Source organism: Papaver somniferum, chromosome 4 (genome assembly GCF_003573695.1).
Source record: "Papaver somniferum cultivar HN1 chromosome 4, ASM357369v1, whole genome shotgun sequence".
NCBI classification, from domain to species: Eukaryota; Viridiplantae; Streptophyta; class Magnoliopsida; order Ranunculales; family Papaveraceae; genus Papaver; species Papaver somniferum.
The window spans coordinates 31,174,236-31,196,538 of NC_039361.1; the positions used below are offsets into that span (position 1 = coordinate 31,174,236).

General features: G+C 41.0%; 1 protein-coding gene, 1 long non-coding RNA gene and 1 other non-coding gene across 5 annotated transcripts; 2 read left to right on the forward strand and 1 right to left on the reverse strand.

The window, feature by feature from the left end:
• The first annotated feature begins 11,274 nt into the window (after nt 1-11,274).
• Nucleotides 11,275-17,002, forward strand: LOC113275064. Of its 3 annotated transcripts, none has more exons than XR_003323412.1 (2): nt 11,275-15,398; nt 16,547-17,002. XR_003323412.1 is itself a non-coding variant. In XM_026524498.1 (2 exons), exon 2 carries the CDS (start codon nt 14,213-14,215, stop codon nt 15,284-15,286), a length of 1,074 nt encoding a protein of 357 aa, XP_026380283.1. In that variant the 5' UTR covers nt 11,275-13,112; nt 14,026-14,212; the 3' UTR covers nt 15,287-17,002. The 3 variants fall into 3 exon arrangements, 1 of the variants encoding a protein (XP_026380283.1); XR_003323411.1 differs by having other exon boundaries at nt 11,275-16,723; nt 16,952-16,980; XM_026524498.1 differs by having other exon boundaries at nt 11,275-13,112; nt 14,026-17,002.
• Nucleotides 14,609-14,712, reverse strand: LOC113276684. The gene has a single exon (XR_003324607.1). It is a non-coding gene; the product is annotated as a small nucleolar RNA R71 (small nucleolar RNA).
• A 76-nt stretch (nt 17,003-17,078) lies between the features above and the next one.
• On the forward strand, nt 17,079-19,241 carry LOC113275065. Its single transcript, XR_003323413.1, has 2 exons — nt 17,079-17,131; nt 17,242-19,241. It is a non-coding gene; the product is annotated as an uncharacterized LOC113275065 (long non-coding RNA).
• Nucleotides 19,242-22,303: the final 3,062 nt, after the last annotated feature.

The window sequence follows — 22,303 nt, forward strand, 5'->3', positions numbered from 1 at the left end:
TAGCACATAATGGTTACACTATTGTGGGGTAGGAATTAGATGGTGACATATACAGATAAAATTTATGAGTCAAAGTTCGATGTTACCAGGAGAGACGAGTCGTCCTGTCCTTGGAGCATGTCACGTTCAAGAGGCGTCCAGGAGAGCGTTCCCCTAGCATGATGTCGGTCTTGCCTGCTTCGATCGACCTTGCTATGCCTGCTTCGGTCGAGAGCCTGCTTCGTGATTGCTCCGCTCGAGCGTGGGGCTGATGTGCCTGCTCAAATGACTGTTGCACCTGCTTCGTTCGATCGTGGGACTCATCATGCGCCTGCTTGCTCGAACGTGGGCTTGTTATGCCTTCCTTGATCAAACGTGGGATTTTTATGCCTGCCTTGCTCGAACGTGGGACCCGCCGCGTGCCTGCTTTGCTTGGGGCCGGATGTGCCTGCTTCGACCAATCTGGGCTGGTTGTGCCTGATCAAGCGGGACCCGCCGCATGCCGTCTTTGGTTGGGGCCGACTGTGCCTGCTTCGACCAATCCGGGGTTGGTTGTGCCTGATCAAGTGGGACCCGCCGCATGCCGGCTTTGCTTGGGGTCGGTTGTGCCTGTTTCGACCAAACACCATACCTGTTGCCTCACCCCAACACCAGACTAGCCCCTTGACCAACACCTGCCTTGCTGATTTGGCGAACCCCGACCTTGCTGACGGACATCGCTGCTTCGATCGACACCGGCTTTACTGTCTTGTTTCGTTCGGACTTGTGACCTTGATCAACACCGGCTTCGTGGAATTGACCAATACCGGCTTTGTTTTCTAACGTGGCTCAATACCAGCCTTGTTTGCTGACGTGGACCAGTACCAGCCTTGTGACCTTGATCAGCCTTGACCAATACCGGTCTGATTTGATCCAATACCGTCCTACTTGCATGACGTGATATCAATCTTGTTTGCGTGACGGGATATTAGCCTTGCGATCTCGACCAACACCGAATTTGTGGACTTGACTGACACCGACCTCGTCTGCTGACGTGGCCCAATACCAGCCTTGTTTGCTTTCCCCAGCATGGTGTATTTTAACATAAATATATGTCATGTCGTGTGTGACTACACATCCCATGCGTTTTCATACAAGTACTGACCCCCCGTTTTTATTTTATTGTAAGATGAACAAAAGGGGTCCTAAGATGTCTTCTGGGGATAATGCTGATGCCAAGTCAGGGAGTGTTGACAGCTTCAAAGATATGCCGAACATAGATGATGAGTTGTTCACCGCGCCCTTTCAACTATCTGAAAATATCTGTTCCACAAGATAACCCTTCTCCTATCGACTTCAAGGTTTGTCATGCTCCGCTGGGCCCTTATGAAGGATGGATGAGACGTATGTTGAGCAATGAGTACATCAAAGATAACTTGACCAAAGAGCAGATTATTGATGTAGCTTGCGTGTTGAAACGACTCGAGAGGATGTTAAATTTGCTTCTGGTGCGAACGTTGAATCATCTCCTGGAGAGAGTGTTGAAGCAGGATTCTGAAGCGAACATGGGTCCCGGAGAGAGTGTTGTGGCGGCTCTTGAATAGACCATTGAAGCAGCTTCTGAAGAAAATGTGGAGGTGGCTCCTGGAGAGAGCATTGAAGCAGGATTCTGAAGCGAACATGGGTCCCGGAGAGAGCGTTGAGGCGGCTCTTGAATAGACCATTGAAGCAGCTTCTGCTGGAGGGAGCGTTGAAGTGGATTCCTCTTAAGTTTGATTTACTTTTGTGAATCTCATGCTTTATGATTGACCATCTCTCTCGTGTTGACGAAGTCCTTGACTAACGGTGAAGGAACTTCGTGTTGAGCTTCGGTCCCCAAGCGTGGTTTACATGGTTCTATCTTCTATGCCCGATGGGTCTTTTGTACGTAATGGTCGTTGATATGGTGAAGCTCTGGATGGTATCAATCGACAAGCAAAAACAGTTCCTGGAAGCAACTGTGATCATAATAGACCGGCAGGAAGAGGCGTGGTGGCAACTTGTACGAACTTGGCACCCTCCTAAGTCCCAGGTGCAATCTCCTTTGGTAACAAAACTACTTTTTCCACGGGAGACAAATTCTGAAAGCGTCTCTCATTGATGTAGTTACCGTCGATCCAGATACGAAATATCTTGGACGTTGTTTCATTATTGAGGCACTCGTGCATGTGGTACTAGAGTTGAAGTTGGCAATTTTGGACGTGCAGGATGTTGTATCTCGGTGGATTTCCTCTTGCTGCTTCAGCGAAACTGGTTCTTTCTATCAGGGCAGATGCTGTTGTAGATGAGCGTTCAACAGCTTCACGAAGTCCAGAGGATGACCAAAAGCGCAGATTCTCCAATATAGCACGATAGACATGCACCATCGTCTGATAGAGTGACTCGCCCGGATTTTGCTCGACATGACGTGTGGACATCGTTATCTTCTTGAGGCGACTCTCTTGAGGTATCGGCTCCAGTGGAAGATTGCCGTCATAGAGCGTTGATACGTTGCACCGGCATTCTTTAAACCAAATGGAAGTACAGTATAATAAAAATTTCCGAGAGGAGTTCGAAAAGCTATCTTACTTTCGTCATGCTCGTATATCCTTATCTGGTTGTAGCCGCTACATCCATCCATGGAGGAGAACATGCCGTGTCCGCTGGTTGCATCTGCTAATATGTCGATGTTAGGTAGAGGAGAATCGTTTTTGGGGCGGCATCTGTTCAAGTCTCTGAAATCCATGCAACACCTGATCTGTCCATTTTCCTCGTGTTTGAACTGCAACCGGCTTGGATCCAGGTATGACATGTAGATGATGGGTGGCCAATCTAAATCTGGCATTTCTTCATACGTCCGGGAAAATATGTCCTGGTATTCCTTGAGAAGTTGCACAAGTATCGTGTGTTCCTCCGCAGACAAGGTCGAACTGATGGAGATAGGCCTAGGATATTCATCATCCCCGATGTTGAACACTTCGAGCTCATCAGTTGTGGAATTGGTATCGTCCGGCAGCTGTCGTGGAGCATCCGGTACTTCCTCTCGTGGCTCGTCATTGTAGTAGGCTTCCGTGCGACCTTTCCTTGGCTAACCTTGGATGTCCTGAGAGTCTTGAGAGTAATAACATTCGAAGACACTCCGATGTCGATAAGGTCCCTCTTGAACTCTGAATCCTTGATGTGTGCGGTGACATGTAGGCACGGTTGTGACCTTCCTCTGGTTGATCGCAGCAAAACGTCTCCGCCCGCTGATTCTTCGAGAGGTGTAAAAGTTCGCATAAACTTTCCTAGAGAAACTGCTTCTTAATCCGGCCTCTGGTTCATAGTGAAACTATTGACTTGAGGAGGATCGTTGTGAGGATCAGTCCCCGGTGTAGGAGTCTCCATGAAAGGACCGCTCATATCTGATGTTGCTTCTTTGATCAGGTCCATGTAGGCCCGTGCCGCTGAAGTACCTTCTCCGGGTGCGTTGAATGTGTTCCTTGTTTGCTCCAGGGGCTGTCGCGGCTCTTGTGACAATCGATCAGTTAATGTTTTAAGAAAAGTGAGTACCTCTTTCTGAGTTGTAGCCATATCCGTTTGAGTCTTAGCCAGAACTTCCTGCCTCTCCATCAAGTCTGCAATGGTAATGGGAGATGGTCCTCCTCTTGCTCCTCCGGCTCCTCGTCCTGATGAAGGAGTGGAAGTTGTTGCTCTGGTGATCGCCGGAGGCGTTACACGTGAGGCGATTCCGGGATTCGCGGCTGCTATGGCTCTGGTGATAGGAGGCGTTACGCTTACTGGGACCTCTCCTGATCCGCTGGCGTTGGTGGTAGAAGAGACGACTCCACGAGATGTATTTACTACAGTAGCTCCACTGACAGGTACGTCAATATTGAGAGTCTTATCTGCACTAGCTCCGTCAGAATTGATTGTTAATCCTGACCTAAGTTCTACCATCTTGAAACAGGTTGATGATTGAATTGAATCTAATATCTACCCCTTCGAATTGATGAAATTGAATCACATTTTGAAGAAATTGACTTTATAACCGAGAGATTAACCTCCCACTGTGGTCGCCAATTGTTTATGGGTGAAAACTATTTCTGTCGGTTTTGGTAATTTGGGGTGTGTGGATGAGAAATGAATCTAAACCCTAAACAAATGCACTGCACGGGAGTGCTTGTGATTCGAGAAATCAATCTGTACAATTCTGTCCTAAACCAAGAAATGGCCGTTCCAGACTTGCTTCGGTCACAAAGTGAAGGAGATGGGTTTGATTTTAGGGAGGGAAGCGAAGAAGATGTTGAGATTGTGGAGGTGTTGGCTATGTATGACTTGTATCAGAAAGCTGAACTGGATTGCAGAATGTAAGCTATCAGTTCTGGTGTTTGGATACGATTGTATCAACACTTGGTTTCTGTTGTCTCTGTTCTGGAAATAGGGAGGAGAACCTATTTATACAAGTCATTGTGCCTTACCCACATCTCTCGTGGGAAGTGAAGTGATGGAGTAGTGGATTTGCGTGTGTTAGTGTCACACGATCAGTCTTGCCCACTTTTCCCATCGTCACTAACCGTCCATGTCTTCCTAACACGTTCTTGTGATGGCACGTTGTGCGGTGCACGCTGTAAACCACCAGACCAATACCCCAGTATGTATCCCCCAGTTTGTGACATGATTAATGTCTCGAGTGTGGATCGTGGGACCCACAGAAAGCAGCATGTGATGCTAGATTAAATAACTAAGTTATTTAGGAAGTCGATATTTGTGAAATATCGTGTGCATTATATGTATGTAATGCATCGAATATATTCAGCGTGTATGAAGCATCGCTGTTTTAAGGCTTAACGGAGTAAGTCACGGAAAATAGCATCACGTCCATCCATCTTCGAGTGATCATTTGGAGGCTGTACAGGTAAGCTCTGACTTGGACGATCACTCTGTGTGGAAGAGTGGTGGACGGTGATCGTGGTGATACCTCACTGGTCACCTAACTCCTGTCTTAGGCTGTCCGTCCAGGCTGGTGAAGTTGGACGGACGAGATGGCTTGCAACCCACATCTACGACCGTCGGATTAGGGTTTAGGAGGTGCTCGAACACCAACCTTTAGCTTGGTCGAATCCAAGCATGGGACACGTTTTTGGCAGAGCCAATTGGGCATGTGTGTAGACGACATGCTGGTGTAGGTGTCTGTACCTCACTGTCCCATGGAGATGTGATCTAAGCCACTCAATTTGTCCGGCGAAGTTGAGTGGTCGAGATCATTTTGCGATTGGGACCGCACGACCATGCCTAGTTTGGGGGCACGAATCGAGGCACCTAATCATGGTCGGCCTTGGCCGATTGGTCACACATGTAGGAGGGACCACGGTGATTGTGTTGGCATGCTCTGGGCCCTTTGAATCTACATTTATACCCTCCATCTATGCCTGGGAAGATGGATGGTGGAGACTGATTTGCGACACATGTGATGTGCCGCAAACCCTAATTAGGGTTTCACGTCCACGCTACTTTGGCTAGACGAATTATCAAGCCACACTTCTCTTTTGGGGAGGCCGACCATGTGGGGCCCACATTGGGCCGGTGATGAACACGTCAATACCTGCCTGACGGCTATGGGTCCGATCTAAGCCATCCAATCATGCCAGTGAAGTTGGATGGTCGTGATCAATTTGAAACCTTTAGTGGAATTTCCTGCGACCCTTTAAGCTTTCACACCGGCCCAACTTCGGGAAATCGTACATGGTTCTATGGCTAGGTCAGGGGAGGATCGATTATGCAGGCGTGAAGAAGGCCCGTCGGTGTGCAGGAAAAGCTTTGTCCAACCGGTCATGGGATAATCCACGCCGTCCAATCATGCTGGTGAAGTTGGACGGTCGTGATGAATTTGAGACTGCCGCAGGCGGTCTTGTGCGCACAAGCTTTTCCAAGATGCTCCACACCAGCCCAACCATCCCATTCTAGGCTGGTGTTCGGTGGCCGTTTGTGAGGCGTAGTATGTATTCGACCGACCAGGGCATAAATGGGCCCGCTGGTGGTCATTAAGGTGGTAGCCTGCTCCTGCTGAGGATCGTCTAGGCTGGTTAAATCATACGGCCAACTTGCGTGGTCGTGATTGTTTCTGAGACTGATATGGTCAGTCCAGACTCAAATATGCTTAATCGGGCTAGTATAACACACTGAGAGTTGTAGCCTGTACAAGTATTTCGTGCATGCCTCATTAGTGACACTTGGAGATTCGTGTTACTCTGCTGAGAGTAACACTCAGTCGTCATGCCGCACCAATAATGAGAGTTCAGTGGGAACAACACAGGAAATACAAGGCTAAGCATGCATTAATAATGCTTTAAATTCACAAGGTACATGGGATTGTTGCCACATGCTCCATTCTAGGTAAATTAGCGAAGTGAAGAAGTATTCATCATTTTATCAGTGGATTTATCCTTTGCAGGATGTCAGCGCATAAATTTGGTTTCACAATTTTATCCCTGAACTAAAATCCACCATCATCAATGGTACCAAAAACCAATATCCAAGTGTCAATCAATTTTAATCAACAACCACAGGTTAGATTTACCAATTCATTGAACTACGCACAACCTGTGATATTTCAATTATATAAAAATATAATGCGGAAAAGAAATAACACATGCACCAGAAATTTTGTTAACGAGGAAACCGCAAATGCAGAAAAACCCCGGGACCTAGTCCAGATTTGAACACCACATTGTATTAAGCCACTACAGACTCTAGCCTACTACAAGTTAGCTTCAGACTTGAATGTAGTTAAGCCATAACCAATATCACACTGATTAAGGTACAGTCGCGTTCCTTACGCCTCTTGAACCACGCCAGGTTCTTTGCACTTGATTCCCTTAGCAGATCTCACCCACAACTAAGAGTTTCTACGACCCAAATTCGAAGACTTGATAAACAAATCTGTCTCGCACAGAAAAGTCTATTGACTAGATAAATCTGTCTCCCACAAAAATACCTACAAGTTTTTGTTCCGTCTTTCAATAAATCAAGGTGAACATGAACCAATTGATACACCGGACTTATATTCCCGAAGAACAGCCTAGTAATATCAATCACCTCACAATAATATTAATCGTATAGTAGTGAAACAAGATATTGTAGGATCACAAACGATGAGACGAAGATGTTTGTGACTAAGTACTTTTTATCTTACCTATCAGAGATTAAATCTCAAGCTAATCTTAGAGAAGATGGTACTCAATACGATAGAACAAAGTAAGATCAGAACGCGCAACTACAGAGAAAATAGTTGAGTCTGACTTCAGAATCCCAATGAAGTCTTTAATTCGTTAAACTATAATGATTTTAGGAAAAATATAGGTTAAAGGAGAATCGACTCTAGTCGCAACTAGTGTCACACAGGAGGTGTGGGGATTAGGTTTCCCAGTTGCAAGAGTTCTCCCTTATATAGTCTTCAAATCAAGGTTTGCAATCTATGCAACCTTGGTAACAAAGCATTCAATATTCACCGTTAGATGAAAAACTGATTAGAGTCAAGCTAATATCTTTCAACCGTTAGATTGAACTTAGATTGTTACACACAAATGAAATGTTCCTTCATTTAAATATGGGTAACCGTACCTAAACGTCTACACTTGGTTGGCTCAACAATAGTTAACCGAAGTTAGCCATATGAACACTTTCATATCAACCGTGTTCATCTTAATCACAACTAGTTCAAATGACTCAAATGAAACTAGTTATAGAGTTGTTCAATTGTTTATACTTTTATAGAAGTATACAATACACAATTGAAGCAAAATCTATTTTGATTCACTCGAATCAATTCATCAACATTATAGCCACGATTTGCAAAAGACTGCATTCCTTATTATATAAATGTATTTGTTCATGAATAAACCGATTTTAGAACTTAACCCACTCAAGTATGCAAACAGGTACGCATACTTAGAGGTTCGGACTAGGTCTGTCCGTAAGTATGCGAACGGGTACGCATACTGTCGTTCATGACCAAACTCAGTTGATTTAGTATGCAAACGGGTACGCATACTAAATTCCCGGACTTGAACTGTTAAGCCAGTACGCATACGGGTATGCATACTAAGTTCCCGGATTTCAACATTTAAACCAATACGCATACGGGTATGTATACTAAGGTTCCCGGACTTGGAGTAACTTGCAACAGTTAGCATACAAGTACGCATACTGTGGTATATACAATCAATGGTTAATCTTTTTAAACTCCCATTTCAATCACTGAAACATTCTTAGAAGACGGGAATAGCTGTCTCACACAAACTATTAGCTTCAAAGCAATTTTCAAGTGATCAATAGATCAATACGAAACATTCCAAGTCTACATCAAATGATTGTGTCACACAAATCATGTAAGATGTTACCAGGCGATTTTCACATGATCATCTTTTGACTTTCGTCAAGAATAAATGAAATTGGTTAAAGCGAAAGCTTACCAACACATATTTCGAGAAATATGTGAGCGAGTTAAACTCAGCTCGAAATATCAAGTGTGTATAAAGTAAAGTTTATATAGCTATACAACTTTTGTCTCAATAGGAGATAGAATAGAAATAGACTTCTGAGTGATAGATGAGTTCAAGTCTTCACATACCTTTTGTTGATGAAATTCCACAAGCTCCCCTTAGTAGTTCCTCGTCTTCAATCGATGAACCCGTGAAAGTCTAAATATCAACTACACATTTTATCATAATCCGAGACATAACTATATATATAAGTAGACTAGAAATCAAGACTTATAGTTTTGACAACTAAACTTGACAAACAAACTTGAGATAAAAACGTTTGCGAGTTCGACCGAGCAGTGCTCTAAAACTTTGTGCATTTTGATGGAACGACCTGTACGAACTAGGCCATTATCATTATTGCTTGGACATGGATTTGCAACACAAGTTGGCTTAAGTTGTTATTCCTTAGAGGATTAACTAAGGTAAGTGCTTGATCCCTTTAGATTAGGGAATGGTACGTAGGTATCCGCAATGAATTGCAGCATTGCCGATCCAACACATTGTCGCTCATATTATCTAGTTACGAGATGATTATGGTATATTGGCCTCTCATATCATATGGCTCGGCATTGAGATGCAAGAGATGATTGTGTCCATACTTGATGAAGCAAGTTGCACTTCACTCCTTGGGTGCTCATACTTCATATCAAGGCGTTCGACGTAGGAATGCACCAATGGCATATTGGGCATGGCCATAAAAGTAAGCTATATCGGTATGCAAGTTAGCGGAGGTTGCATAAGCGTAAGGAAATTAGAACATGAGCCTGATTGGTGCACCCTTGTCTAAGCTACGTAAAGAGGTGAAAGTAGGTCTACAATAGCCTATGCGCAAGTTCAAGGCATGTACTATGCTTAGAAAGTACTCGAAGGCCAGTGATGCATGAAATAATGTGTCGGCACTAGCCTCAATGGCTTTAAACCCTTCGCAGAACAAGGGTAAGTTGGAACGGTATAGAATCTAAGTTAGTTACATCATGCTTGTAGATCATGCTTGCAAGGGCAAATGAGCGTGCATTTACCTAGTTTTAAGCCTCGATTAATAGCATCAGAGTGGCGGGGAGTTATGGCTTGCGTGCAACTGGCGCGCTAGGCGTAATTTTCCGGTTCGTCACAGTATTCGATACAAATTTATATTTGTGAATGTCGAAGGAAAATCCTTCTCTTGTACAGAGTAAGGTCGCTCTTGTCGTTCTCTTTGAGAATGACATTAATGAGGAAGAGTTCAATTTGAACTTGTGCCTAATTGATATATCATTGTGGAGAGTATGGCTGTACCTTTAACAATTTATAGATGCGCACTAATTTAGAACACTTAGTGGTATCATCGAAAAAAAGTTTATATGGCTCTTAGTCCTGATATTCTCTTCAGGCGTAGTTCATGTTGATCCCTATTCGAAACCTTTGTCAATTTATGACAAAAAAGGGGAGAATTAATTGGTAGAAATCTACTAATAAATATGTCTTTACTAATCATTGTCTAAGGGGGAGTGAATTACATGGACGAATGTAATAAATCTAGCAGAAAGAGATAAGTAAAGACTAAGAGGGGAACATCTCATCGTAGTATTACTTCAAAGTTTTGGTACAATGGATTTTGGAGAAGGTAACAATACCATGAACTGGTATAACAACCGCTGAGTAGATCGATTTTTCATACTAAATACTCAAAATTGAGTATTCTCATAAGTTGTTATAAGCTACGGATCTTCAACAACAAGGTGATGAACAAACATATGCAAAACTATACAAGAACTTGAAGTACGAATATTTCATGAGTGTTGAAGATTCAATAATTCATTGTGCATTATGGAGCTGGAGCTAAATTTTTTTTGTTTATTCCTTTTGTAACCAGTTATTTTGTCGCTAAATTTATTTTTTTGTTTATTCCATATTAATTAATAGTTTTGTGTTGTATTGCTACAACAAATTAATAGAAAGATTAGAAAGATTGGTGTAAAAACACCTCCCAAATCAATGATTCAGGCCAAATCTGGCTGAAGAACAACGTAACCACAAATATCTATTTCATTTAATTTCTGTTGTCTGAGAAATAAGTTTCTCTTACAGCTTTTAAACCAATCCAAGAAATGACACGTGACTATTATCTAATGGACAAACTCGATCTTATTAAGGCACACCACAAGTAACTAAGGGCAGCCTGGCAGTAGCCATTACACTGTTGAGAATGCAACATTGCCTCCCTCTAAGAAGCATCCTTGTCCTCAAGGATGAATCTAGGATAATAAGCTTTGATGTTGGTGACGGCCTCCCATGTGGCATTCTCCGGTGAGGAATTAGTCCATTGAATCAGTACTTGCCGTATCATTTTGTTGCCAATAAGCACAGTCCTTGTCTGCAACACTTTCTCAGGAAGCATAATGATATCTCCATTGAGATCGACCACTGATAAGCACGCAAGTGCGACACTTTTATACCCACATTTATACTAATTAGATCTCTATATCTCACTAATAATTATATTTTAGAGCTTTTACAGGAGATACAAAAAATTATATTCACCCGGGGAATAAATGGCTTAGAAGCTAAATTTGTGCCTGCAACTTGCATTGCCAAAGGTCAGAGCTTATGGGCCGCACCACTCAAACCATCTGATGACCAGGAGGGTGAACAAAGAAATCATTTTCTTTGCCGTGCGTGTGAACCACACTTATGGGGATGAGAAGATAGTGAACGAGCCATCACTTGCTCCACATTTTCTGTCCCGTGTAAAAGAGAAAGGAATTTTCATTTTCATTTCCCATCCGTCGTCATCATTGGACGACGACAAAAGGGAGGAGTCCCTTAGTGATGAAAAAATGGTGAGTTTTTCCGTCACAATGTTTGTGCAGAGAAACTGAAATTGGCTTTTTGGAAATCACAATTTCATGAAATTAAGCTCAAACTTGGGATCATCAATCAAATTCATTACAGATTTCAGTCAAACACCATTAAACAAACAGATTCACAGCTCAAATTTCTTTAAAATAGCCATCAGATCTATTGAAATCGATCAATTTCAGTATCATTTTATTAAAAAGCAGTTCCCTTTCATCGTCGGCCTTCACTGCTGCCATAGTAATGTGGTTTATTACAACCTTGGTTTCGATGTGATTCTGTATTGCGAGATCTCTGCATCTAGAGTTCGATTGCTCAGAGAGAAATGGGTTCGATTTATCGAAAGGTGTGGACTGGATTTAAGCCAAGTAATCAGCGAGAAGAGCCAGGAGATGCACGTGCTAATTAATTCGAGTTCCTACAACAACGAGAGTGGATCTGTGGTGTTTTGGGGTCGATTGTTTTGACCTAAAATAGGTGTTGAATAGCGAGTAGATGGGTTTGCTGCTGATGGAGATGTTCATGATTTCAACACTTCTCAATCTCAACTGAGCTCGAATTTTCTCTCACCATCAACAACAACATTAGTACATGGAGGCTTTGTTGAGCCGAAATTCAGGTGAAAACGAGTTAGTCAGTGGCTGGTTGCAATGGGTTTAGTGTCGGTGGTTAATTGCGAGCATCAAAGAAGTAATGGAGACTGATTTGAAGTCTGCCATAAAATCTAAGCTAGGGTTTTAGTGATGGATCTGTAGGGTACTAATGTGTTCTGAAAATTAGTGTTGCTGCCATGAAATGTTCACTGTATGCGAAAGATTGAGAGAAGGGTACCGCAGTTGAAATCAATTGTGAACTGGCCATTGTTTAAAGATCAGATTGGGGGTTCTTCGCATCAATTCAAGTTGGGAGTTCTCATGTGGGTTTTTTCTGGAATGCTTATATGATGGTGATGTATTTAGGCTGCTGGTATCAATTGAATCAGAATAAGTAGAAGACCTATTCATTACAAGCGGATGGTGGTGGTTGTCTACAGATGTGAATGAGAACAGATTTGGGGCTAAACAGTTCGTGGGATATTGCACATCAACTGTTTACTGCCATCAATTCATGGCTGTATGGAGCTCGGTTGGGAGCTGATTAAGCTAAAGAATTGCAGTCAGTGGTGGCAATGTACAGTTGTAGCCGAGAATGGAGATGAAATCGAACTGAAACAACAACAATGGAGTTGGGGGTTTTCTGTGGTGTCTTGGGTGATTGCTGGAGTAAGTAGTGTTGCAGCCAAGAAGCTGGTGGATGGTTGAATTGGTGTTGCTGGTAGAAGGGAGAAGAGGTACTGTGCTATGTATATATGTTGGCTGATTTGAATTTGTGCTGGTGATGATTGTTTGGGTTTTTGCCAAAATTTGGAGTTGGTCTGGAGATGCAATGAAGAATGAATTGGCTGCAAGCAATGTGCTTATGATGTTGGGGTCAGTTTAACAAGGAAGTGGAGATTTAGAAGCACAGAAGATGGGCTGCCGTGGTTGGATGAAGCTTAAGTAGATGATCAAAAAATGATAGTTGGGGCAGAGATTAAGAAGTGGTGCCCAGGCAGACAGAATATGGAGTTGCTTACTGTGGCCGAACCTTGGAGAGGGCCTGGATTTGGCAATTGGTGTTCATGGCCCGGCTGGACTTTGGTCGTTGTTGTCACCAATACAAGAAAAGAACTAGAGTGCTATATAAGGAAGGAATGAGGAGAAGAAAAGGGAGGCCGGATACAGGGAAGAAAATGAGGTTTTAGCCATTTTGATTTCTGCTATCATATGCTTAGGTTAACAATCTCTATATCATTTTTTATGGCTTTGAACGAAACCATGTCTAGCTAAGCTACTCATTAGGGTGAAGGATGAACTTGTAGGTTAAAGTGCTTGTGTTCTTAAACAATGGTTTCAAAAATAAGATCTTAAATTCCATGTTTGTGTTTCTCAAAAGAGGCTGATTGTTTTATGGGTTTTTCATGTTTTATGCCTTGTATACTACATAGTTGGATTCTAGAACATTAGTCCATATATAACCTTGATAACAATTGCTTTATGATCATTTCCAAGACTATGTATGCCATGTATGCTTAGTACTAGGGATGTCTACCTTCTAGGTTGAGAACAAACAATCTTTTATGATAACTTGTCTATAAATCCTAAACGAAATATCTTCCGTGTGTTAGTAGCTAGGTTTGCAACTTCGCACGAGTAAATTCGAGACCTTGTGATAGAACATAAGTAAATATAGCTTATAACGGATTATGTAGCCCTAATACTCCCTTATTCTCGATTACAATCTTTATAAATTTGTTTTATATTGCTAGTTAGATTATTTTCTTAGTACAACAATCTCTGAAATATTGCATCTTGATTAGTTAGGTCTTGATATTAATTAGTAGTAGTTTTCGCACTCCTTGAGGGAACGAACCGTGCTTGCTTTTGTGTGCTATTTTTGACTCCGTACACTTGCGGTAAAACAAAGTCGGTCTACCGACCCATCAAGTTTTTGGCGCCGCTGCCGGGGAGTGGCTGTAAAGTACTCTCTGATTGATATCATTGATTTTCTAGTCGTAGATTAGTTTTTATTTTCTGTACATAGTTTATTTTCGTTTTTCTTTTAGATTTCTTTTAATTCCATTTTACGTAGCTTGTTTGATTATCTTTAGGTACCTTAGTTTGAAGAGCGCAGTTGGAATCTCTCCAAAACAGGCAGAAAAGTAAGTATCTGAAATCCTCGCGAGGCTTTGCAAGGTGAATTTGAACTGAATTATGCATTTTTTTAGCATATGCAAGATCTACCAAGTAGTTGGGATAGAAAACAATTATTCATCTTGTTAAAGTAACCGTTTATACATGATGAGAACAGATGATGAGGGTACGAACCCTCCGGTTAAAAGTTTGAGAGACTATATGTACCCTACTAGAGTCTCTCAACTTTCTTGTATTATTTTGCCTACCGCCACAACAACCTATGAAATTAGAGCAAGCGCCATTCAAGCACTTCCTAATTTCTATGGTAAGGAGAATGAAAATCCTTACTACCACATTAGAGATTTTGAAGAATTGTGTGGTAGAATGAAGTTCAAGGACTTATCTGATGAGTTTCTTAAACTTAGGTTGTTTCCTTTGTCTTTGAAGGATAAGGCAAAATCTTGGCTGAATGCATTATCTCCTTCATCAATTAGTACTTGGAATGACATGATTAATATATTCTTGCATAAATTCTTTCCTAGGCATAAAACTACTGCCATTCGTCAAAAATTATATAGTTTTTCGCAACAAGAAGGAGAATGTCTTTATGATTATTTAGAGAGGTTTCATGATCTCTTGTTACAATGTCCACACCATGGATTGGATACTCCTAGGCTCATATCGATCCTTTATGAGGGATTAGATTACAAAACAGTGACTACGGTAGAATCACTTTGTAGTGGGAATTTCCTTGATAAGAGTGCCGAAGAAGGTTACAAAATTTTGCATGAAATAGCTGGAAAAATCCAAGAGTGGGAGGCTAGAGAACCCATAAGATCAGTAGCTAGTAGTGAAGGGGTTCACATAGTTGATAATGAATTCGACTATGAGGCCAAGTTTTCCATTTTGACACGACGACTTGAGTCGTTAGAAAGAAATGCTAAAGTCAAGCCTGTTGAGTGTATTACGCATGCATCTTCTATTCCTAGTGATTGTACTAATCAAAGAATTCCTAGTTTGGAAGAAAGTATGAGTTTGTTTATGCAGGCTACTCAAAGATATATGGTGAACTTACAGCAACAGCTAAATGAGCTAGCCAACCAACTGAATGAGCGAGACAAGGATCAGTTCCAGAGTCAAATACAGCCTCACCCTAAAGGTTCTTTTGAGGTAAGCACATCTGGTGCTAAGCCAACTCATCATGTCCAGGCCGTCACTACTCTCAGAAGTGGATGAGTCATTGATAATCATGTTAGTGATGCTGAGGAGAATGTGCAAGATAGGAACCTGCCTACCATTACACAGGTTACTCCTTCAACACAAACAGAAACCGATGAAACCGAAAAAGGTAATTCTGAAATTTCTTATGTTCCTCGCGCTCCTTTTCCTCAAGCATTACTACCTCGTAAAAAAGGAGTCAGTTCTAATGACATCTTAGAAGTGTTTAAACAAGTTAACGTCAACATTCCAATCTTAGGTGTCATTAAACAAATTCCTTCTTATGCTAAGTTTCTAAGAGATATGTGCACTGTGAAACGAAAATTGAATGTGCATAAGAAAGCTTTCCTTACTGAACAGGTGAGCTCGATTATTACACAGAAAACTCCACCCAAATTTAAAGATCCAGGTTGTCCTACGATTGCTTGCACTATAGGTGAACATAGGATTGAACATGCATTGTTAGATTTAGGGGCCAGTGTGAATCTCTTGCCATATTCTGTATATGTGCAATTAGAACTTGGTGATTTGAAACCCACTAATGTCACTCTCCAATTGGCTGATAGGTGAATTAAAATTCCTAGGGGAGTGGTAGAGGATATTCTTATACAGGTTCAAAGTTTTGTTTATCCCGTTGATTTAATTGTTTTAGATACTCAACCTGTTTCTAATCCTAGTGGGAAGATTCTTGTCATCTTAGGTAGACCTTTTTTGGCTACCTCGAATGCGGTTATCAACTGTCGCAATGGAATCATGGAGCTTACTTTTGGAAATATGAAAATGGAGATAAATGTTTATCCTTTCAAATTCGTCTGTGATTTCTGAAACTTGTGAAGATGTATGCATGGTTAATGGTGTGAATGATTATACTCACTGTTATAATGAGAATCTCGAAAACATGTCTGAAAACTTTGCAGGTTGTAAGGAGTTAACAAAAATTGAATCATCAGATATTTGCTCATCTTGTTTTGCCAAGCCTGATGAACTAGTTTTTCGTGAGACTAGTAGTAGTTATCAAGATGCTTATATAAGTGTGAAACATATGGATACTGGTCAGTTAATTCACAATAAGAAATTAGAACCAAGAATTGTTTGCTTAGCTCCTTTTGCCAAGTCCTATGATCTTGTGCTTATTGACATTGTTAGTACATTGCTCCCTCTTAATCTAAAACCCAATTGGGAGTCTCCACTGGGAATCAAAATTGGTAAACATTCTGAACTTATTGTTTATGGGAGTGAGTTATTTATGGATTCACATATCTTTTTGGGTGTTTATAGTGTTTGCAGGTTCATAGTTGCAGCTGAACTTGTGTGTTGGGTTGATCCCCAGCTTTTCAGGCTTTACATATATGCTGGCAGGTTGCTGTTATGCATCATTATTCACTTCGTTTGAGATTACTTGTTGCGCGCAAGCAGGGAACATACATCATTCGCTTTGTGGGAGTCAAACCATCAGTTTTGTTCCCTTTACTCTATCTTCTATTTTTGTTTGCCTCTTGCATATCGCATTTTAGAATTTCCCACCTTAACTCTACGTTGGATGACTCAATTACATCGAGGACAATGTAATGTTTAAGTGTGGGGGAGTGGTTAAGTATATATAGATTTGTGGTAGGCATTCAATTTCTTTATGAATTTTTGTTAAAAAAAATAATAAACTTTTTTTTTGCATTTCATGATCAGCTGTGGAGCGGGTCTATTTTTTTTGTTTTCTTATCATATTATGACCAGCTGCGGAGCGGGTCTGTAAAAGAAGAAAAATAAATAAATCATGATGACCAGCTGTTGAGCGGGTCTTGAAGTGTCGTATATGATCAGCTGTGGAGCGGGTCTATTTCTTGTTTTGCTCGGGACTAGTAGAATGTAAGTGTGGGGGAATCTGATAAGCACGCAAGTGCGACACTTTTATACCCACATTTATACTAGCTAGGTCTCTATATCTCACTAATAATTATATTTTAGAGCTTTTACAGGAGATACGAGAAATTCTATTCACCTGGAGAATAAATGGCTTAGAAGCTAAATTTGTGCCTGCAACTTGCATTGCCAAAGGTCAGAGCTTATGGGCCGCACCACTCAAACCATCCGATGACCAGGAGGGTGAACAAAGAAATCATTTTCTTAGTCATGCGTGTGAACCACACTTAAGGGGGATGAGAAGATAGTGAACGTGGCATCACTTGCTCCACATTTTCTGTCCTGTGTAAAAGAGAAAGGAATTTTCATTTTCATTTCCCATCCGTCGTCATCATTTATTACAACCTTGGTTTCGATGTGATTCTGTATTGCGAGATCTCTGCATCTAGAGTTCGATTGCTCGGCAGAGAAATGGGTTCGACTTATCGAAAGGTGTGGACTGGATTTAAGTGTAATCAGCGAGAAGAGCCAGGAGATGCATGTGTTAATTACTTCGAGTTCCTACAACAACGAGAGTGGATCTGTGGTGTTTTGGGGTCGATTGTTTTGACCTAAAATAGGTGTTGAATAGCGAGTAGATGGGTTTGCTGCTGATGGAGATGTTCATGATTTCAACACTTCTCAATCTCAACTGAGCTCGAATTTTCTCTCACCATCAACAACAACATTAGTACATGGAGGCTCTGTTGAGCCGAAATTCAGGTGAAAACGAGTTAGTCAGTGACTGGTCGCAATGGGTTTAGTGTCGGTGGTTAATTGCGAGCAACAAAGAAGTAATGGAGACTGATTTGAAGTCTGCCATAAAATCTAAGCTAGGGTTTTAGTGACGGATCTATAGGGTGCTAATGTGTTCTGAAAATTAGTGTTGCTGCCATGAAATGTTCACTGTATGCAAAAGATTGAGAGAAGGGTACCGCAGTTGAAATCAACTGTGAACTGGCTATTGTTTAAAGATCAGATTGGGGGTTCTTCGCATCAATTCAAATTGGGAGTTCTCATGTGGGTTTTGTCTGGAATGCTTATATGATGGTGATGTATTTAGGCTGCTGGTATCAATTGAATCAAAATAAGTAGAAGACCTATTCATTACAAGCGGATGGTGGTGGTTGTCTACAGATGTGAATGAGAACAGATTTGGGGCTAAACAGTTCGTGGGATATTGCACAGCAACTGTTTACTGCCATCGATTCATGGCTGTATGGAGCTCGGTTCGGAGCTGATTAAGCTAAAGAATTGCAGTCAGTGGTGGCAATGTACAGTTGTAGCCGAGAATGGAGATGGAATCGAACTGAAACAACAACGATGGAGTTGGGGGTTTTCTGTGGTGTCTTGGGTGATTGCTAGAGTAAGTAGTGTTGCAGCCAAGAAGCTGGTGGATGGTTGAATTGGTGTTGCTGGTAGAAGGGAGAAGAGGAACTGTGCTATGTCTATATGTTGGCTGATTTGAATTTGTGCTGGTGATGATTGTTTGGGTTTTTGCCAAAATTTGGAGTTGGTCTGGAGATGCAATGAAGAATGAATTGGCTGCAAGCAATGTGCTTATGATGCTGGGGTCAATTTAACAAGGAAGTGGAGATTTAGAAGCACAGAAGATGGGCTGTTGTGGTTGGATGAAGCTTAAGTAGATGATCAAGAAATGATAGTTGGGGCAGAGATTAAGAAGTGGTGCCCAGGTAGACAGAATATGGAGTTGCTTACTGTGGCCGGACCTTGGAGAGGGCCTGGATTTGGCAATTGGTGTTCGTGGACCGGCTGGACTTTGGTCGTTGTTGTCACCAATACAAGAAAATAACTATAGTGCTATATAAGGCAGGAATGAGGAGAAGAAAAGGGAGGCCGGATACAGGGAAGAAAAGGAGGTTTTAGCCATTTTGCTTTCTGCTATCATATGCTTAGTTTAACAATCTCTATATCATTTTTTATGGCTTTGAACGAAACCATGTCTAGCTAAGCTACTCATTAGGGTGAAGGATGAACTTGTAGGTTAAAGTGCTTGTGTTCTTAAACAATGGTTTCAAAAATAAGATCTTAAATTCAATGTTTGTGTTTCTCAAAAGAGGCTGATTGTTTTATGAGTTTTTCATGTTTTATGCCTTGTATACTACATAGTTGGATTCTAGAACATTAGTCCATATATAACCTTGATAACAATTGCTTTATGATCATTTCCAAGACTATGTATGCCATGTATGCTTAGTACTAGGGATGTCTACCTTCTAGGTTGAGAACAAACAATCTTTTATGATAACTCTTGTCTATAAATCCTAAACGAAATATCTTCTGTGTGTTAGTAGCTAGGTTTGCAACTTCGCACGAGTAAATTCGAGACCTTGTGATAGAACATAAGTAAATATAGCTTATAACGGATTATGTAGCCCTAATACTCCCTTATTCTCGATTACAATCTTTATAAATTTGTTTTATATTGCTAGTTAGATTATTTTCTTAGTACAACAATCTCTGAAATATTGCATCTTGATTAGTTAGGTCTTGATATTAATTAGTAGTAGTCTTCGCACTCCTTGAGGGAACGAACCGTGCTTGCTTTTGTGTGCTATTTTTGACACCGTGCACTTGCGGTAAAACAAAGTCGGTCTACCGACCCATCAACCACTGGTACTGTAGGAGAATGAATAATCTGGGCACCAATGTGCTTCTTCAGCTGAGAGACATGGAAGACTGGGTGAATTCTTGAATGAGAGGGAAGCTCCAATTTATAAGGCACAGTGCCTAACTTTCGCAGAACTGGAAAAAGGTCATAAAATTTAGCAGAGAGCTTAAAGTTGCGCTTTAGGGATACATAATCCTGTCTGTATGGCTGCAATTTTAGGTAGACTAAATCTCCCACTTCAAAAGACCTTTCCACTCTAGAAGTATCTGAGTAAAGTTTCATCCTCTCTTGAACCTTTTGAAGTGACTCCTTAAGTAAGTCCAGCATATTTTCTCTCTCTTTCAATTAAGATTCCACAGCAGCAACAGAAGTAGTAGTGGTAGAAGGGAAAGCCAGATGAGGAGGAGAATAACCATATAATGCTTGAAATGGAGACATTTTTAATCCTCTATCAAAACTGGTATTATACCACCATTCAGCAAGTGCAAGTCATTTAGTCCAGCTGCTTGGTTTATGCCCAGTGATGCACCTTAAATAATTCTCTAGACAACCATTAACTCTTTCAGTTTGACCATCAGTCTGTGGATGATATGTTGTACTGAGGATCAACTTGGTGCCCATGGCTTTGAACAAATCTTGCCAGAAATTACTTGTAAATACCTTATCTTTATCAGATGCAATTGAAGAAGGTAAGCCATGAAGTTTGAATACCTGATTGAGGAAGACTTGAGCTATAGAGGCAGTTGTATAAGGATGCTGGAGAGCAATGAAATGAGCATACTTAGTCAATCTGTCTACAATGACTAAAACAATACTCTTTCTGTCACTGATAGGTAAACCATCAATGAAGTCCATGGTAATGTGTTGCCAAGCATAATCAGGTATAGGAAGATGCTGAAGGAGACCAGCATGAGTAGTGGAATCACTCTTATTTCTTTGACGAATGTCACATTGAGAGACAAAGAGCAAAATATCCTTTTTCATCCCTTACCAATAAAAGTGTCTCCTTGCTCTGACATAAGTTGCTTGCATACCAGAACAGCCACCAACAACAGATGCATGCAAGGATTTTATAAGATTATGTCTAATATGATTCCCAGTGCCAATGTAAATCCTATCTTTATATCTTAAGATACCTTCTTGAAAGGTAAAATGAGGCACATAATTAGGTTGAAATAATAATTGTGCAATGAGCTGATCTGCCTTAGCATCATGAGTATAACTGAGAGGAACATCTTGCACCCAAGTTGGAGTAGAGACTGAGATTGAGTGACAAGATAATGAATCAACAGGTCTTCTGGATAAAGCATAAAGCATCAGATACCAAATTGTCAGCATCCTTCTTGTATTGGATTTCATAATTAAATCCTAGCAATTTAATAAGCCATTTATGTTGCAAGGCAGTAATAATATTCTGATCAAGAAAGTATTGAATGCTTTGATGGTCAGTTTTGATAATGAATTTAGTACCTTGTAAATATTGCCTCTATCTTTGGACAACTAAGACAATAGCCATGAATTCTTTCTCATATGTAGAAAGTGATATTAGAGCACTGCTCGGTCAAACTCGCATGCGTTGCTATCTCAAGCATGTTTGTCAATGTTATTGATCAAAACTATAAGTCTTGATTTCTAGTCTCTTATAGATAAGTCTCAGACTAGGATAGTAAGTGTAGTTGAGCTCAAGGACTTCATGGCGATTCATCATACAAGTAGAAGATCTACTCAAGGAACCGGTGGAACTTCTCGACAAAAAGGTATGTGGAGACTTGAACTTATCTGTCACTCAAAAGTCTATCTATTCTATCTCCTACTCTTTGAGACAAAAGTCGTATGCTATATATATAGACTAGATCATACACATTTGGTATTTTGAGCCGAGTATACCTCTCCTATCTATATCTCGAAATATGTGTTGGTAAGCTTTTCGCTTCGACCAAGTTTATCTTTACCTAGTGACGAAAGTCATGAATGTTTCAATCACTTTTAAAATTGCTTTGACGAGAAATAGTGTAACAACTGTATAACGTCCTATAAGAATGTTTCAATGATTGGAATGAGACTTTATATTACATAACCAATAGATTCCTAGAACCGAAGTTTTCGAACTTTGTTGATCAAGAGAATCGAAAGTATGGCAAGTGACAAGTCCGCGAACTGCCGAAGTTCTCAAACCCGAGAATTTCTGCTGGAGTTGACAAAATACTTGCGTGAGCCAAGTCCGCGAACCCAGTCCGCGAACCGGCGTAGTTCTCGAACCCGAGAATTTCTGCTAGATTTTGTAAACTCTATACGGTGTCTTAAGTCCGCGAACCTAGTCTGCGAACTTGAGAAGGTTATATATCTAAAGATGATTTCTGAACTTAATCTTAAAAGACTAAGGAATGCATTTGCAAACCGTGGCTATTAAAGTTCATGAACCAATTCGAGGGTATCAAATCATCTTTGCTTCAATTGTGTCTTGTGTAGTTACATAAGATTTCCTTGCAATTGAACAACTCTCTTAA